The sequence below is a fragment of the Rhincodon typus genome, chromosome 8 (genome assembly GCF_021869965.1).
Source record: "Rhincodon typus isolate 14 chromosome 8, sRhiTyp1.1, whole genome shotgun sequence".
NCBI lineage: Eukaryota > Metazoa > Chordata > Chondrichthyes > Orectolobiformes > Rhincodontidae > Rhincodon > Rhincodon typus.
The window spans coordinates 77,615,567-77,635,063 of record NC_063339.1 but is presented as its reverse complement, the minus strand read 5'-3'; the positions used below and the strand labels follow the sequence as shown (position 1 = coordinate 77,635,063).

Sequence of the window (19,497 nt, the reverse complement as noted above, 5' to 3'; positions counted from 1 at the left end):
CGCATCCCAAAACCAGTCCAGCTCGTCCCTGCCTCCCTAACCTGTTCTTCCTCCCACCTATCCCCTCCTCCCACCTCAAGCCGCACCTCCATCTCCTACCGACCTACCTCATCCCGCCCCCTTGACCTGTCCGTCCTCCCTGGACTGACCTATCCCCTTCCTAACTCCCTACCTACACTCACCTTTCCTGGCCCCATCCCCGCCTCTTCGACCTGTTTGTTTCTTCTCCACCTATCCTCTCCTCCATCCCTCTTCTATCCGCCTCCCACTCTCTCCCTATTTATTTCAAAACCCCCTTCCCCTCCCCCTTTTCTGATGAAGGGTCTAGGCCCGAAACGTCAGCCTCTCTGCTCCTATGATGCTGCTTGGCCTGCTGTGTTCATCCAGCCTTGCACCTTGTTGTCTCTATTTTCTGGTGAAGCTGTGTGAATTAGCATGTGATAGAGCGAAAAAATCAGACCACAACACTATGCCCTCCCTCCCAGCTTATAAGCAGAAACTGAAGCATGAAGACCTAGTATAGAAAATAATGCAGTGTTGGTCTGAGGAAAGAGAAGGGCTTCGACAAAACTGCCTACAGTCAGTGGATTGGTCCATATTCAAGAACTCAGCGGCCAACCTTAATGAGTTTGCCACTACCATTAAGTACTTCATTAGTAAGTGTGCTTATGACTGCGTGCTGAAGAAATTAATCCAAACGTTCTCCAACTGGAAACCATGGATGACTCGGGAGATCCACTCCCTACTGAACTGGAGGGATGGGCACACCCCTATCTGCATCAATGGTGCTGAGGTGGCGTTGGTTGACAGCATCAAGTTCCTGGGAGTGATGATCAGCAACAATCTTTCCTTGTCCACTCATGTTGATATTACGGTCAAGAAAGCACAATAACGCCTCTCCTTCCTCAGGAGGCTAAGGAAATTCATCACGTCCACAAAGAATCTTACCAACTTTTATAGATGCACCACAGAACGGTATGGCAACTACTCTTCCGAAGACCACAAGAAACTACAGGGAGTCGTGAACACATCTGTCCCTCAAACAAACCAGCCTCCCATCCACTGACTTCATCTATACTTCTCACTGCATCAGGAAATCAGCTAATATTATCAAAGACCTCTCCCATCTTGGTTATATTCTCTTCAACCCTCTTCCATTCAGTAGAAGATATAGGATTTTGAATTCAAGTACAGCTTCTTCCCCACTGTTATAAAACTTCGAATGTACCTCTTAAATGTTAATGCTGATTTCTCTCTGCACCTTCTTGGCAGCTGTAACCCTGTATGAGAACATACAGAAGAACATTGCCCATTGTGTTCATGGATGTGTAGACTAGGTGTGTTAGCCATAGGAAATGCAGGGTTACAGGGAAAGGGTAGGGGGATGGGTCTGGGTGGGATGCTCTTCAGAGGGTTGGCGTGTACTTGTTGGGCTGAAGGGCCTGTTTCCACATTGTAGGGATTCTATGAACATAAGAAATAGGAACAAGAGTAGGCCATCTCACCCCTCAAGAATGCTCTGCCATTCAGCAAGATCATGGCTGATCTTTTCGTGGACTCAGCTCCATTTATCCACCTGCTCACCATAACCTTTAATCCCTTTACTGTTCAAAATCTATCTTTGCCTTAGAAACATACAATGAGGTTGCTTCAACTGCTTCACTGGGCAGGGAATTCCACAGATTCTCAAACCTTTGGGTGACAAGATTCCTCAATTCAGTCCTAAATCTGTTCAAGACTATGCTCCCAGTTCTAGTATCCTGCACTCTCTTCTGTTACCCTGATGCATTTGCATAGTACAATCTGCCTGAAAAGCACTTAAGACAACACTTTTCACTGAATCTCAGTACACATGACAGTAATAAATCAAATCAAATCAACAACTTAACAGTCAGAATCTCTCTCCTGGGATGAGAAGGAAAATATGCTTACTATCATCTTATCTATGTGACTGAAGAAGCCCTGTGTGGCTTTAAGTCTCATGTGAATATATATCCACAGATAAGGATCAATTTGCATACTGTAATAATTAATGTTGTTAACACTGATTTATCAAATATTTACTATGGCTATGTTTAAGCAATGGTAAAAGAGAATATAGCAGAAACCTGATGTACAGATCATTATAGGGTTTAGTTGGAAAAGAGATCAGTTGTTGAAAGCTGGAAATGACGTTCAAATTTAAAGCGTATTTTTTAGACAGTGTGAATTGCTTATAATTTGCTAACCTTGCTTGGTAACATTTTAATATAATGTGGAAATCAACTATCCATCAGAATGCTCTAGCGAGATGAGAGGTGATGACAGAATGTGATCCAGAAGAAGTGACTGCACAATACCCAGTCTCTGTCCTGCTCCTGTAGCCACAGTAGCGATGAGGTTTGTTCAGTTAAGCCTCTGATCAACGTTAACCCCTGAGAAAATTTGAGACTCCACAATGCTGGAGCCAATCATGGTTACAGAGAGATTAATGGGTGTTACTTTTTGGTATACGTATACCCAAGTCCCTCCAAACACCTTCATTTAAAAAGTTTCACATTTTAAAAAAATTATTCTGCTTTTCTATTCCTACCAAACCTCTCACTTCTCTACATTACACTCTATCTGCTATGCTGTCATCCATGTCCAACGCACAGCTTGCGTCCCCACTTAGCTTTATACCGCTAGCAAATTTGAATCAATTACACTCAACTCTGTGTAAGTCATTCACTAAGATTGTAAGTAGCTAAGGGCTCAACACCAACTCTTGTGGTACTTCATTAGTTACAGTCTGCCACTTGAAAGATGCCCATTTATTCCTACTCTCTGCTTCTGGTTTGTTAACTCATCCTTATACGATGCTTGTACGTCACTCACAAATCCATGAGTTCTTACTTATGTAAGAAACTTGTGTGGCAACTTACTGAATATCCTTTGGCAGTCAAGGTATATGACATCTTTTCTTCAAGAAAAGGCCGAAAAGAGACTTGTTAGAGGTACTCAAAGCCATGAGGGGTCTGAGCATTGCCGATAGTGAGAAACTGTTCTCACTTGTGAAAGGATCAAAAGTGAAAGGGGTCTGAGTGAAAGTAATTGGCAATCATAAAAGCAAGATGAGAAAAACACTTTCATTCGGTGAGTGGTTAATGTCTGGAATGGATTGCATGAGACTACAGTGGAGGCAAGTTCAACTGAAGCTGTCAAAAGGAAGAATGTGTAAGGTTATGGGAAAATGCAAGAGAATAGCACTAAATGAATTGCACATTCGGAAAGCCAATGCATCCATGATGTGCCAAATGGCTTTCTTCTATGGTGTAATAATTTTATGATATCTAATGGCTCCCCTTTATCTACCCGATGACTTCTATGCACACACTTCTCCAACAGGAATGTCTTTTCACAGAAAAATAAGACTCTGTCTGATCATACCATGATTTTCTAAGTGCATGGTTAAATAATAATTTCCAGTTTCCTGACTAAATCAAGTCAAGTTAACCACCTACAATTCACTGTTTTCTATCTTCCTGGTTTTCTGAAGCACTGTTACATTAGGGAATCCCAAAAGATCTTGAGCAGGACCTCTGCAGCTACCCCCTTTAGAATCCTAGGTTGTACACGACCACACCCTGGATATTTGGTAACTTGTAGTCCCTTAAATTTCTTCTATACTTCTTTTCTCCCCATTATCAGTTATCTTCTGTTCCTTACTTTTAAGGAATAGCCCCTTGGCTATTTTCTGTTGCTGATATATAATTTATGTCCTCGATCATGAACAAACATGCAAAATATTTGTTCAGCACCTTTGCTCCTTCTTCATTTTCCACGAAAACATCTCCTTCATCTGTTTCTAAGGGACCAACATGTATTCTGAATATGTTTCTCTTCATAAATGCATAAAAGCTGTTACAATTTGATTCCTAGCAGGTTTACCCTCATATCCTATTTCTTCCTTTTTTAAAATTTTTGGTCATCTTGTATAAATTTCAAAAATTCTTTCAATCCTCAGGTCAATGGCTATGCTTTGTAACATTTGAGTCATTAATGCCTTTGACTCTTTTGACTCCAGTTTCAACCACTGGAGGGCTTTCACCTGTCTCTTGTTTATCTCAGAACAGCAGGTTCGTGAGTGCAATGTACTTTGATGCTCACTTGTACAGCTGGCATCAGCTCCTGCATCTATATCAAGATCAAGGCTGTGACAAGTTGGTGGTCCAGTGGTTTTGGTGAAGTCTGATCTGAGCATCAGTAAGCAGCTTATGGATGGGTATGCGTTGCTCAATGATACTGCTATCATGATGCTAATAATTGGGAGAAGTTTGATAAGGTGATAATGGATCTGATTCAATTTGTCCTGCTCGTTTGTGAAAATATCATCTGTCCAACTTCTCAAACCTACAGATGTAGAAGATGGCAACACCTGAACTAGTGCACAAGCATTCAGTCAGCCTATAGCCTACTCTGTCCAAAATATCCAGTCACCTGTAAACATCACATGGATGAACATTGGTATTCATTGTAAATGGCTTTGAAAAGAAATAGCTATTAAAAAAATGGCAAATAGGATTGAAAGACATTTTTCCTATCCTCAAATCTTCTGAACCCCTGTAAATTCAATGCTTACCATTTTGCCAAATGAAACTCCACTTCCAGTTGCTCGTCATCCTAAAAGGAACAGATTAAATGTAATGAGATTCCTTTGCTCACTTATTGTTTTTAGTCTTCAATGTTGTATTGAGCTTAGATGTAGGGAAATCTAGCAATCAGATTGTCTTTCAGTTCATATTACTTTTAAAAACATCTCTGGTTTACCAGACTCATTGCACCAGGACTGGCCTCAGTAATCATGAGAGAGAAAAATGTAAATGAGGAACACAGGGAACAGCAGTAGACTATTTAGTTGCTCATGGCTGTGCACTAACCTGTGCCCCAACTTCCAAATTCCAGAAAGCACAACCCTAGCAATTTAATCTTTGCAATTTAATCCTTGGAGTTCAGATATTATTCTAGAAAACCCACAATATTGCCCATCCAAGGCCAACGGGAAGACTTTTAAGTAGCCCACCAGAGCTGGAGACTTGGTGTGCGGGGTGATATTAGGTTGATGGAATACGAAATTCCATTTCCCAGCATTGGTTTGAGAAGCAATGATCAAGTGAACAGTATGTTTGTTGTGTGTTGAGCATTAATAAACGCTGACTAATATAAAATCGTTTTAATAAAGTCCAACTTCAAGATCAAGTCAGGGTACATGAGGATCCTACAGCACCTAACTCATTATCATTCAAAAGTTGTCAGGATTCCCCATTTTTGTTCTTCAGTGCCTCCCGATTCCCTAGCTGTATTACAACCTTGATAATTAAACACCTTGCTTATAAGAATGGCTATATGTAGAAAATTCTGAAGTGGGAAAGATACAGAGATTGCGGGCAAAAATTTGGTTAATGGAGTATGTTGTGGGAAAATGCAATCTTGTTCATTTTGGAAGGGAAAACAAAAGAACAGAATATTACTTAAATGGAGAAAAAATGCAGAAAGCTGCAATACAAAGGCACAAAATACTTGTGCACAAAACACAAAGCTCACATACAGGTACAGCAGGTAATCAAGAGGGCTAATGGACTGTTGGCTGTTATTTTAAGGAGGTTGGAGTGTAAGAGTGGGAAGTCTTACTGCAACTGTACAATGTCCTGGTGAGACCACACCTGGAGTCCACTGGCCAGTTTTGGTCCCCTTATTTAAGGGAAGATATTATTTCATTGGAGGCAGTTCAGAGAAGGTTCATGAGGATGATCCTTGGTGTGGAAGGCTTGTCCTACAAACAAAGGCTAAATAGTTGGGACATTACTCATTGGAGTTAAGAATGAGGGGTTATGTCATTGAAAGATATCAGATTCTTAAGGGGTTTGACAAGGTAAATGCTGGGAAGATGTTTTCCCTCATGGGACAGCCTAGGGCCAGAGGCCATAGTCTCAGAATAAAAGGGCGCCCATTTGAAATTGAGGTGAGAAGGAATTTCAACTCTCAGGTGGTTCAGAAACTTGGTTGACTCTCAAAGCTGTGGGTGCAGTCACTGTGTATATTTAAGGCTGAGATGCATAGATTCTTGATCAGTTTGGAGAATCAAGTGTTACAGGGAAAATACAGGAAAATGGACATGAAGAATTTTGGATCTGCCATGATCCTATTGAATGGTAAAACAGGCTTAATGGGCCAAATGGTCTATTTCTATTCCTAGTTCTTATGGTACTATGGGGGGAAAAATAACCAGTGCTTGAAAGAAAGCCCACTAACCAGGAAAAGAGAGCAATTGCTACAACTTTAACAGGTTCTGCCACAGTACGATTATCAAAACAAGGTTCATGTGAGAAGGAATTGCATTTCACATACCTTGCATGTCCTCACAGTATTTCAGAGCATTAATTTTGAAGTGTAACCACTTCGGCAAATCTTCTGTCATAATATGGTCCTATGACAGGCTGGGCTCCCCTTTTATAAACATCATTTCTATTGGCTGGGCTCCTGTTAAAACAGTTACAGCACACACTACTTTCCCTTATAGAAAAGGGGACACGGTTCTATCACAGCAAAATAAATACCTCACCTTCAGGTCTACAGTAGTCTTCAAATCACTCCCATGTTCAATTTTTCCAATATCAAAGGCTACTGTCGATAGATGTTTTGTCCCTTTAACTGTGGCATCGTAGAGGGAGAGTTCCAGTACATGCTAAATAAGACAAAGAAAATCTCATAAACAGGCCAGAAAATACATCATAGTGAACCACTGCGCAACACAAGATTATGAGGCAAACATCATCTTGATAAGGAAGCTGTGGCTGCATCCCTTATCAGTCTTCAATTAAACCAAATAGAATGTTTCCAATAGTGTCACAATCAGTAAGTGTAAATGTGACAAAATATGGGTGCTGCATAAGATTCCCCATTGTAAGAAAGTGTGGGCTTTGGCTATTTTGATCATGACACAGTATGTGCTTCGGACACCGCATCCAGTGGGATACAATATGGGCTTTTCCCATTCTTCCCATGTAACACCATATGAACTATGCTTTATCCACAATCTCTGACAACTGTACGTTTAAGAATTCCTCATGTCTCTATTGCTTTTTTTTTGCCTATTACCTTGAATCTTCACTGTTCTTAATCCTTCCATGAATGAGGACAGTTTTCCCCTCCTACTCCGACCACACACTATGTCTTCTCCTCCCAACCTTCTTTTCTACAAGGAAAGCAGCCCTAATTTCTCCAATTTACCTTCATAACTGAAGTTCCTCTTCCCTGGAAACATGTTCATGAATCTTTCCTGCACTCATTCTAATACTTTCACATCCTTCTTAAATATGGTACCCACAACTGAACAAAATATTATCGTGTACAAGTGTAATATAATTTCATTGCTTATGCCCTATTAAATCAAACTTAGGGTACTACATGTATTATTAACCACCCTTTCAACCTATCCTGCCACGTTCAATGATTTGTTCACATACACATCCACTCATACACTCCCTATAGAATTTTATTCTTTATGACGTCTGTGTTTTTTCCTACCGAAATGAATAACTTCACATTTCAGTGCATTGAATTTCACCTGCCACTACTCCGCTCATTCCACTGATCTGTATACACATTTTTGAGGTTCTATACCATCCTCACAGAATGCCTCCATGATTTGTGAAAATTTTGAAACGTCAAGGTCTAGGTCACTAATATACACCAGGAACAGCCACTCTAATAGTTGAACAACTCCACACACATCTTCAAGTCTGAAAACTATCCACTAACCACTAACCACTTCTCTTTAGTACCTGTAACTCAGCTAATTTAATGCACTTCGCCACTGTTCATTTTATACCATGACTTCTCAAATCTGTTACGCAGCACTTTGTCAAATAGCCTCTGGATATAACGTGCAGCATAGAAACAGTATTGCCATCAACAATCCTCTCTGTTACTTCAACAAAAAAAAGGCAAGTTAGTTAAACACAATCTGCCCTCAACAAATCTGTACTAGTTTTTCTTAATTAACTTGTATTTGCGCAAGTGACTATTAGTTTTGTTCCAACTTATCATTTCCAGAAGTTTCCTCACCATCAAGATTGAACTGCCTGCATTTCTTGAACAAGACTGTGACATTTGCAATGCATCAGTCCTGTGGCACCAACCCCATGTACAAGAACAAACTGGCAAATTATGGCCACTGCCTCCACAACTCCCAGTTTCACTTCCTTCAATATCTTTGAATCTCATCCAGTCTTTTTAGCTTTAAGGACCCTTATTCAATAACTCATCAATTTTGAGCATTTCAGATGTCAAAATAATGTCCTCTTTCACCATGACCTGGTACTGTACCTTCATTCTTGGCAAATACAGATGCAAAGTATTTATTTAACAACTCAACCATTCTTGTCTTCACATCTAAATCTCCATTCTAGCTGCCATGCATCACCTCTTACTAGTTCAATGCCTATAGAAGACATTTGATTCCCTTTTATGTTGGCTTTAATAGCCTTTCATACTTTACTTCTTGCAATTCCTCTCTGGACCTTTCTATATTCAGCCTACTTCCCAATTTATTATCCATCTAAAATTTATCATAAGGACACTTTTTCTTTTTCCTCTTTATCACCATATCCCTTTGTCTTCCAGCAGTCTCTGGTCTTGATTGTCTGACTTTTCCCCTTTGTCTCTGCCTTGACTCTCTGACTGAACACACTCTTCTTTAAAGGTCATCCATTGTTCAGTTACAGTTTTACAGTTTCTACCAACCTTCATGTTCAATTTATCTGGTCAGATCCATTTTTACCACAATGAATTACTGTTACTCTGTGTATTTCCACGTCCCTTTCTATAGCCAACTTGAATCTAATGAAACTATGATCGTCTTCTTCCTCAGATGTTACCCTACCAACTTTTGATTCAAACAGTGCACCAAATGCTCAAGAACCAGGTCAAGCAGTACCTCCTTTCTCCGTGGACTAGAAATACACTGCAGCAGAAAATTACCTGAAGACTGTCTAGGACCATTCCCTTTAGACTACTACTATCCCAGTCTCCAATAGCAATTTTGCAATTCTTGAACTTGTGTAAATTCCTTGCACATTCATTCCTCTAGATCTTCCCTAACACTTAGGATGTGACACAGTTTGGCTGTTGCACATTTCTCAACATAACACAATACAGCCCTGCACACACTTTCCCACTGTAACAAAACACAGCATGGACTCTGCACACCCTGCCCAACATAACAATACAGAATCTGCATATCTACCGCAAACATAATAGAATATGAACTCTGTAAACCTTCCTCAACTTTATGCAAGGTGGAATTTATTTAGCTACCTCAACATAGCATAGTATGGTCTTTACACTCACCACAAATTTGTGTGGGAAGTGCACCCACTCCTCCTAATTTAACACATTGAGTTCTGTGGATCAGAGCCCTCTGAAAATCGTGACCCAACCTGGTCTGTGTAAACCCATCCCAATGTGATCCAACCTGGTTTCTGTAAACCCTTCCCGATGTGACCCAACCTGGTTTCTGTAAACCCTTCCCACTATAACCTAACATGGTCCCTGTATATTTTTCCCAATGTGACTCAACATGCTCTCTGTATCCCCTTCCCAATGTGACTCAACATGGGCTCTGCATCCCTCTCCAAAGTAACACAGAATCTCTGCATGCCCCTTCCACTGAGATGCAGTTTGAGCTCTCAGTAACCCAAAATATGGCAGAATAACGTTAATTTCTCCCATAAAAAAGTGTTCCAAATTCAGCAGCCTTGATGCTGAATAGGGGTCCCCTTTCAAATCTGCAGGATAGTTCGCATAACACTTAGATGATAAACAACAGATTGGTCTAAGCCATTACAGATTGCTTTCTTTTCTCAAGCCTGGCTTACCTTCACCATACTCTGGATCCTGTACTTGAAAGTTTCATCCCACTCAGGATTGTTGTTATTGGATATGGTTTTTGTTCTGTAATCTACTGCAGATGCCGTAGGGAGGTGTAAAGAAACGTAACAGCCTGCTTTATACACTGGCAACAATCAAATATGAAACAATTAAAAGCTATGTCAATGCATGCTCAGGTACATTATTACACAATAGTATAGGCAGGCAGTCTTGGTCCCTGCTGCTCTTGCATATTAAAATTAGTTCAGCACTATTAAAATATCAGGAGTCTCAAGTTACTACTCCAATGTATCAAACAAAATCCTGTTTGAACCTTTTTAGGGGTGTCTTGTTGGGCTGAGGACCTCGCATGCTTTATTTCTATAAATACATAAACAGAAGCACACTATCAGGCTGGTAGGACAATTGTGCTATTGATTACTGATTCCTTTTCAAAACACAGGCACCAACTTAAACATTTATTGCCATCCACAATACAGTGGAAGCAGTGTGTATCAATGGCAAGATGGAGTTATTTAAAAGCAGAAAGAGATACATCGAGAGAGAGAGAAAGAGAGAGAGAGAGAGACTGACCGAGAGGCAGAGGCAGAGAGAGACATAGAGAGACAAGCACAGAGGCAGAGAGACAGTTATGATTGGAATTCCAGAGTTTACAATCAAGGCAGCTAAAGACATAGCCAATGGTTGAGGAATGACTAAAATCAGGATGGTAAAACAGCTAAAATTGAAAGTTGGCCAGGAACATAGAGCAATAAGGTTTTACAGAGTAATGGAAGGCAAGGCCATGAAGGGATTTCGGAAATGAGGCTGAGATTGTTTTAAAGTGAAGTATAAATTGAAAAATCGAGGATTAAAGAATCTATCTCAACCTTCAATATACAGAAGGACTCTGTGCCCACAGCTCTCTGTGGAAAGGAGTTGACTCAGAACCTGGAGAGAAAAAAATCCTTCTCATCTGAGTCTTAAATTGGCACACTTTTACTCCGAGACAACGCTCTGATCCTAGGCTCTCCCATGAGGGGAAACATCCTCTCAGCATTTACCTTGTCAAGCCCCTCAAGAATCCTATATGTTTCAATGAGATTATCCCTCATTCTTCTAAACTCCAGTGAACGGAGTCCAAACTGTTTAGCCTTACAATATCCCTTCACACTAGGGATCATCCTAGTGAACCTTCTCTGAACTGCCTTCAATGAAATATCTTTCCTTAAATAAGACGACCAAAAGTGCTCACAGGACTCCAGATGTGGTCTCACCAGCACACTGTACAGTTGCTGTAAGACTTCCCTCTTACACTCCAAACCCCTTAAAATAACACCCAACATTTCATTAGCCTTCTTGCTGTACATGTATGCTAGCTTTCTGTGCTTTGCGCACAAGTACCCCCAAGTGCCTTTGTATTGCAGCTTTCTGCAGTTTTTCTCCATTTAAGTAATATTCTGTTTTTTTGTTTTCCCTTCCAAAATGAACAAGTTTGTATTTTCCCACATTAAAAAAATACTCCATTTACCAACTTTTTGCCACTCACTTAACCAACAAATATTTCTCTGCACGCTGTTTGTATCCCTCTCACAACCGGCCTTTCCACCTAATTTTTGTGTTATCTGCACATGTGGCTACAGTACATTCTATTCCTTTCTCCAAGTCATTAATATATGTTGTAAACAGTTATAATCCCAGCAGTCATCCCTGTGGAACCCCACTGGTCAGGGGTCACCAACAGAAAGAAGAACGCCTTATGCCCAATCACTGTGTCCTGCCCATTAGCCAAACCCTCTGTTCATGCCAATATGCTACCTCCATCTAGTCAAGTTGCCACTGTCTTACCAGACCATAGGACTGTACTTTCATTAGAGACACATAACTGGTGGTGATTTAACTTGAGGGTCACAATGACACAGGCGAGGGGAGAAGATGAGAAGGACAGCCCTTCATGGTAACTTCAGCCAGTGTAGGGGCTGAACTTTTGCTGAGAGTCGTGATTATCTCCTTAAATGTCTGCCACTACTTGCTTACTGTCATTCCTGCTAATCTATCTGCCCAGTCCAGTCTAGCTAACTGTATCCACATTTCAATGTAATTCCCTTTAAGTTAAACACAAGTTTCTCATTCTCAAACTGAATTGTAAATTCTATGATGTTATCATCACTACTTCCTTGGGGATCTTTTACTCCTGGGTCATTTATTAAATCTGCCTCATTACCCACTACTACATCCAGGACAGCCTGCTCCCTGGTTGCCTCCATGACATATTGCTCCAGGAAACTGAAATCTCCGGTGCTTCAGAACGTGGGGCTCACTTCAATGAGAGACTAGGGCAATAATAGAGGGCCAAACCCATCCAGTCATAGATAGGATAACGTATGTGCTGACCTGCATTTCATCACCTTGTATTTAATCCCCAGTATCCACAACCAAGGAGCAGGGAAGAAGGTGATGCCTGGAGTTGCTGCCAGGTGCTTGTTCCTCTCAGGAAAGCATAGGGAGGTAAATGAATCACTGCAGTGGATGAACATCTGCTGTAACCATTAGGGGGATTCCTCAAAGTGTCCTGGAACAGCCTCTGCTCTGCCTCTCTGCCAACTGACAACAATGTCTCCAAATACTTGCAACAGATGCCATCATACAGAAGATCACCTCTGTGCCAGGGAGCTCAACCACAGGATGCCAATCTATGCCATCCCAGGAAAAGGGGCATCAGGCTCAACAGCCTGTCTCCAGCACAGTAAAGGAGAGCAGCACACTGGAGCACCCATAAAAGAATTGAGAAAACACATTAAACACACATGGGTTTGTAAGGTTAACAGTGTAGTTTTTGTGTGTGGGGAAAGTGATGGCTTCTATTATGGACTAAATGACAGGGCTGTGTGCATTGCTGCTCCGACTTCATTTGTGTTTCATCTGTGTGGTACCCAGTTTTTGATTTTCAGCGAATGAATGCTATCAGGAGAGGTGGTGAGTCAGTGGGTCCCAGTGAAGTTGATACCTCACCATCACTATATGCGCAGGCTTTCCTGGTACTGGTAAGTGGGAAATACCAAAAAGAACTGAGCACAATAATGTCACTACATAATGAATTCCACCATTATTTTTGCAATGAGACTCCGGGGACTCTCTGCCATCCAATGCCTTTTCTATACTTAGTTGAGATTTTCATAACGGTATTGAGGTATTTATACAGAATTTCTGGGGCACAGCAGAGGGAGTAATACTGGTGAGGAGGAAGAGATTGGGCACTGCGAGGTAACAACTCTTTTTTTTTAAATTCATAGAGACCCGTCACAGCCATTTATTCAAACTTAAATGAAAAGGATACGACTGGACCTACTTCTGGACAAGAAATATGTTTGTGCATACCATATTAAGATGATGAAAATCATAAATAGCATCTTTACAAAATGAAAATACACACCTAGTATACCTCCAAATAATACCGGCACATTCATTTGGAGATTCACTGCATGCAAGAATTAGGTATTATTCATGTTAGTCTCCATTGCTGTTTACTGTGGCTGGCTTTATTAAGTAATGGTAGTGAGAAAGGACTTCTCTGTGCAAACAAGAATGGGCTATGCTAGTTTTAAATGCTATGAAAGTAGTCAAGCATTCAAAGTCTGATAATCCCAAAGAACAGTATACAATATTATGATCTCATGGTCTCAGGTCATACAAATTCTGAAGCAAGGTGAATTGCTAGGCTAAAGTAGCTACAGTTAAATTAGATACCAACTGCCAGCACAGAACTATCCAAGAGAACAAGAACATTTAAATAAACAAATGTAATTATGTTATACAACACCAGCCACTATGGGAAGCAGCGAGTCAGCAGTGGTGGGAGTCCGAAGTATTCCTATCGTTTGTTTCAAATATAGCACACAACCTCTGAAAGTAACAGCAAGGTTACAAATACTTTAGACAGACAGGTAATTACTTACAGAAATCTCCTCCAACAATATTCTTTGCTCGTAGAATTTTCACAGATAAGTCATAATAAGGATGATGCTCTTTCTGAAAAAGGAAAGCAGTGTTACTGCCCAAAGTCATGCCAATTTGATGAAGTTGATGCCAATTAAAGGAGTCAGTGATACAGAAAATTATCAATCCATATGCGACACCTTTAATTCCAAACAACTTAATCACACTCAATGCACAGAACTATTTCCTGTTCAATCGCATAGAAGTTGGTGCTTTTGTAAAAGAATGTTAATTTGTCTCTCCATAGATGCTGCCAGACCTGATGAGTTTCTCCAGCACTTTGTTTGAACTACTGACTAAATAATACAATAAGATCCAGATCTATTTTTATTCTTGCAAGGGAATGTATTGATGGCCAGGCCAGCATTTATTTATAGTCCTTGAGAAAATGATAGTGAGTTGCCTTCTTGAACCACTGAAATCCATGTCGTGGAGATAATGCAGAGTGTTGGTAACTCCCAGGATATTGATCCAGCAAGAGCAAAGGAACACAACATAGGCTGTAGTGTTTTGCTTGAAGGGGCACTTGCAGTTTTGGTGCTCCCACGTACTTGTTACCCATGTCCTTCTCGGAAGTAGAGGTTGTAGTTTTGGAAAGTGCTGTCAAAGGAACCTTGGTGAGTTGTTATACTTCATCTTGTAGATGGTACATATTGTTGCAGCTGCGGATTAACGATGCAAGGAGTGAATGTTGAAGGTGCTAGATCAGATGCCAATCAAGTAGGCTGCAAATTTCTGGGTGATAGCAAGCTTCTGCAAAGTGCTGGAGCAAAAATCATCAAGTACACATCTGACTTGTGCCTTGCAAATGGTGGACAGGCTTTGAGGGGTCAGTCATCTCAGTTCCAGGACAGCTCTGCAGGAGTTCCTCAGGTTAGTGTTCGAGGTCCAAGCATCTTCAGTTGCTTCATTAATTACCATCCCTCCTATAGAAGGTCAGATATAGGTGTGTTGTTGATGATGAGTTCACAACATTCAGCACCATTTGCAACTCCCCAGATAATGAAGCAGTCCAGCAGGCCCTGGACAATATCCAGGCTTAGACTAATAGCTGGCAAGTAACATCTGCACCACAGAATTTTGAAGAGCTCATCTGAAGAGCTGTTGCTGGCATAATGGGCTGAATAGCATCCTTCTGTACTGTAACAATTCTATGATTCTGTGAAGTGCCAGGCAATGATCATTTCCAACAACACAGAATCCAGCCATTAGCCCTTGACATTCAATGACATTACCATAGTTGAGTCTCCACTATCAACAGTCTTTGACTAGAAAGGAAATTGGGCCAGCCTTATCCATACTGTGACCAGAACGGCAAGTCATCTTTTTGTGCACTTGACATACGGGGGCAATTCTCCATATTGCTGGGTAGATGCCATTCTTATAACTGCACTGGAATGGAATGGCTTGGCTTGTGGCAGCAGGAGTCAACCACATGATATCCAACAGTATACAGGCCTAATGCAGTCTTCTTACCAGGCAGCATGGCACACTGTATTAAACACAAAGAGCTGTAACCTTATAATGTCTAAAGTGTGATTATTTCTAACATACGGGGACCAGAAGTCAATAGAAGATGCAACATGGTGACTGTGAACATCTTGGAGTAAACAAGAGAACATTTCAAATTAACTTAATGCTGATTGGGAAAAATTGACCTAAATTAGTACTCCAGATGTAGAAAATGAAAAGCCGAGTATGTTGTGTGAAAACAACTAAATGGAATGTTGACTGGCTCAGCAATGAATCACAATAAATTTGGAAGTTGATGTCATCATAACGGCACCTTAAGAAGTTTAAGCAGAAGTGCACATTGATATTCTGTGGTGCTCTAAAAGGCACAAGCAAAGAAGAGGGTGAACAAATTCTTCTGTGGACAGCTGACAAACGATTACATTTATTTAACAGCTAGGACCTTACTGATGCTGACAGCAGGAACTCATTTTGACACAATTTCTGAAAGGTTATGCATCAGTCTCTAGCCACAAATAAATCAATGTACCAGATAAATCTTGAAGCCATAGACAGAACCTTGGTAAGCTTGACACTTCTTAACAAGACTGAAAATTACAGCCACAAAATGCAAGTTTAAAGAATAATTAACTTAGGGTCTGTACACCCTGAAGTAGAGAGTGCTAATTGCAAAGAGCAAGCTCACAAGTGTAGGCTGAAGACACTGCCAGAGCACATTAAGCCAGGAGCGGACAGATGAAAACGCTGGCTGCTCAAACATCTAGCCTTCAGTTAAGCCGAGAGAAAGGCAGCAGAGCTGATGCAGCGAAACAGTGACAGAAGGAAAAAAAAAATCAAAACAGAGAAAAGGAAGTGTCGAGCCTGTGAATGACTTCATCAAGTCACAGGCAGAAGAAAACGCCATCTATCTTGGTCAATCTGGAAAGCTTGTGGAAAGGCCAAGTCACCGATGTGTGGAACAAAGGAGTTCAGGGCAGCATTCCCTCTAAGCTGCCCAGCTGTTCCAAAGTTCTTTTTGCAGCGATGGCATGCTGACACACTGAATTCCGGTTTCAGAAGTCAATGCTACATGTGGACCTTGGAGGTCTGTGCATCAATAAAATCAAAATTGCAGGTAGTATTGGCTTGACAGCATAAAACCAGTATTGGAGTGGTGGGGTTTGGGGTGGGGGAGAACAGAGAGCGAGAAATTAGAGACCACAAAATGAACAGGTGAAACAGTGAGAAATCAGAAGACCTTGTGGCTGTAAAACCAACAGGAGACGGAGCAAGAGTTTGAGCCAGTTGCAGCATTAGCTAACTTCAAAAGGAATTCCACTACAATTCGATAAGGCTGACAAACAGACAGCTGATTGAATAATAATGAGCAAGTTACTTTCCTCCACTTTAAAGCTGCATTAAGGAAAGGTTCTGGCTTTTTTTCAACAGGAATGATTCAATACAGAATGATACACAATCATAGAGGAGGGGAAAAAAAAACAATATCAGAAGTTCCAAAGAATCATAGCAGGCTTAATGTTAACTCTGCTAGCGCTGTTAGTGATGGTTTAAAATTATTTGACAGTGGAGTGGGATATACCGAGTGGAGATTCAATAGAAAACAATGCACAAGCAATTATAGAGAGAAAGAATCAAGTCATCTGCAAGACATATACAGTCAGATTATAACATAAGAGAACATGGCGAATCTCGATAGTGTCTATTTTAATGCAAGGGGTTTTGTAAGGCAGATGAATTAAGGGTATTGATTAACACATGGAGACGTGAGATCATTGCTACTGTGGAGAGATGGTTGAGGGAGGGACAGGACCAGCAACACAATCTTCCATGGTGCCAAAACTTTAGGTAAGGTGGGGCAGGTGTAAGAGAGGTGGTGTCTCAATCTTAATTAACGAGTCAGTTACTGTAATAAGGAAGGATGGGATCTTAGAAGGCTCCTCAAATTAGGCCATATGGGTAGAACTTAAAAACAAAAAAAGTGTAAACACATTGCTGGGATTGTACAATAGACCTTCAAACGAACAGTCAGGGAGAGATTGAGGGACAGATAATGCAGGCAAATCTCAGAGAATTGTAATATTAGTAAGGGTTTTAACTTCCCAAGATTAACTGGGATAGAAAAAATGTGAAAGGCTTATAGGGGCGGAATTCTTCAGATATATTCAGGAGATTTTTAAGCCAGTATATAGAACTTTCTAATTTTAGCGAATGAAGGCAGGTAAACAACAGAAGTGTCAGTGGAGGAACAGTTCAATGATAGTGACCACAATACAGCAAGATTTTAGATTGTTATGGAAAAGGACAAAGATAGACTGAAGCTCTGAACTGGGGGGAAGACCAATTTTAATATAATAAAACCAAATCTGGCCCAAATTGTCTGGGAGCAGCTAGTTATAGGAAAGTCATTCAAACCTTTGTCTGGGGCCAGCTGCTGCTGTATTATCACCAAACAATAGCAGTGACGTTTAGAACAACTGCGAACTGATCAAGCTGTCTGGACTGCGTTTTTCGAATAATCTGTACTCTAATCAGGATGGGGGTCAGGACTGGTCAGCCAAACTCAGGTCTACAATCAACACTGGAGGGATCAGCATGTTGAAGATTGTAAGTGTTCCAGCCAAATTGTAGTGCTTTTGGGCTGGAGGGGTCAACAACATTGCTGTGGGGCTGAAATTACATGAAGGCTAGACCAGGTAAGGAAGTAGTTGCAGGAGGAAAGGATATTACTGAACCAGATTTTTTTTTTGTTTTGCTGAGGTTCCAAGATTATTCATAATTGAGACAGAAGGTGGTATACAAATAAGAAGGAACAGAGTCCAAATTCAGTGGTACTGTACTCTTGAGCTGGAAAATCAGACACAAGCAATAACCGCAAAAAACAATTATCAAAGGCTCCTAAAACACCAGATCAACATTGCCTCTATAGTATTCCAACTCACCACGAAGGAAAGTGGAAGCTAAATCTACAAGTTGGAAGACAATATTCTTACCACCTGAGTAATACAACGATTTATATTTTTAGAAAAGAACAGATGTGATAAAAGACTGCAAAAAACCTCGTTTGTTTCTTAAGAAAAGTTGATTGATAATCCTCTTTAGTTTAGAAACGTTAATGACTGAATAGTTACAGTGATAGAGGCATTACATTTTTAGGAAACGGGAATGTTATATATTGCTTTATTGTCTCTATCAAACTGAGAGCTAGTTATCCTTTAATCCATTATTTGTATGTATTCCAGGAGGCCACATTCACAGTGGACTGGAGAGTCATGTTGTGCAAAAAGGACACTGGTCTAAGGCAGCCTTCTTACCAAGCACCATGTACTGAACACAAAGAGCTCTAACCTGTAAAAATTTAAAGTGTGATTATATCTAACAGATGGAACCAAAAGACAACAAAATACAGTGTATGCAATTTGAGTTAAATTTCAAAGTTACAGTACCTTAAAAGACTTTGGTGTAGCTTTTCTTGGTGTACCTTCTGTGTTAAACAGAACACTGACCACACATGGGAGAATTCGTGTTGACACTCTCATGAACATTGTGGAATTCACAAGTGTTGTTCTACTTGTTTCACTCAGCCTGAGTTTTTAATTGTAGTCCATTTGTCCCTGTTAGCAGTTGAGTGCAATATAACTGTTCAAGTCCACTTTTTAATCCGCAAGTGGAGGAGCTAAACTGTTGAACAAATGTAATATAGTAAAGAATTATGGAGTAAGAATGTTCACTAATACAAATTAAACATCTCTATTTAACTACTTTTTCTACTGCTAAATGAAAATCCCATTATTCTCGAGTGTTTGTATTTGTGTTCCAACACATATCTGGTGGTACAAGACACTATGAAACAACTGCAGAGGTGTTTCGAAAAGGAATTTTTGTTCACTTCCTGTCTAATTTAAAAAAATTTCTCGTTGCATTAAGGAATCTTGTTTGGGTTCTATTTCATGTATGCTAGCACGCATCAAACTAAACAGAATACACTTTCAGTGATAGTAGGAACTGCAGATGCTGGAAGATCCAAGGTAACAAGGTGTAGAGCTGGATGAACACAGCAGGCCATGCAGCATCATAGGAGCAGGAAGGCTGATGTTTCGGGCCTAGACCCTTTCAGTGAAGTTACTTTTGTGTGGATCATAT

General features: G+C 40.5%; 1 protein-coding gene across 1 annotated transcript in view; it reads right to left on the bottom strand.

The window, feature by feature from the left end:
• The window catches only part of LOC125483793 (cytosolic phospholipase A2 zeta-like), a 96,437-nt gene that overhangs the window by 72,832 nt on the left and 4,108 nt on the right, over positions 1–19,497 (bottom strand). The window contains exons 2-6 of the mRNA XM_048600477.1: positions 18,801–19,035; positions 13,845–13,917; positions 9,897–10,033; positions 6,581–6,703; positions 4,601–4,641 (exon numbers count right to left, since the gene is read on the bottom strand). Of these exons, the coding sequence (XP_048456434.1) occupies positions 4,601–4,641; positions 6,581–6,703; positions 9,897–10,033; positions 13,845–13,917; positions 18,801–18,899 (473 nt within the window). The 5' untranslated portion in view covers positions 18,900–19,035. The remainder of the gene's footprint in view (positions 1–4,600; positions 4,642–6,580; positions 6,704–9,896; positions 10,034–13,844; positions 13,918–18,800; positions 19,036–19,497) is intronic.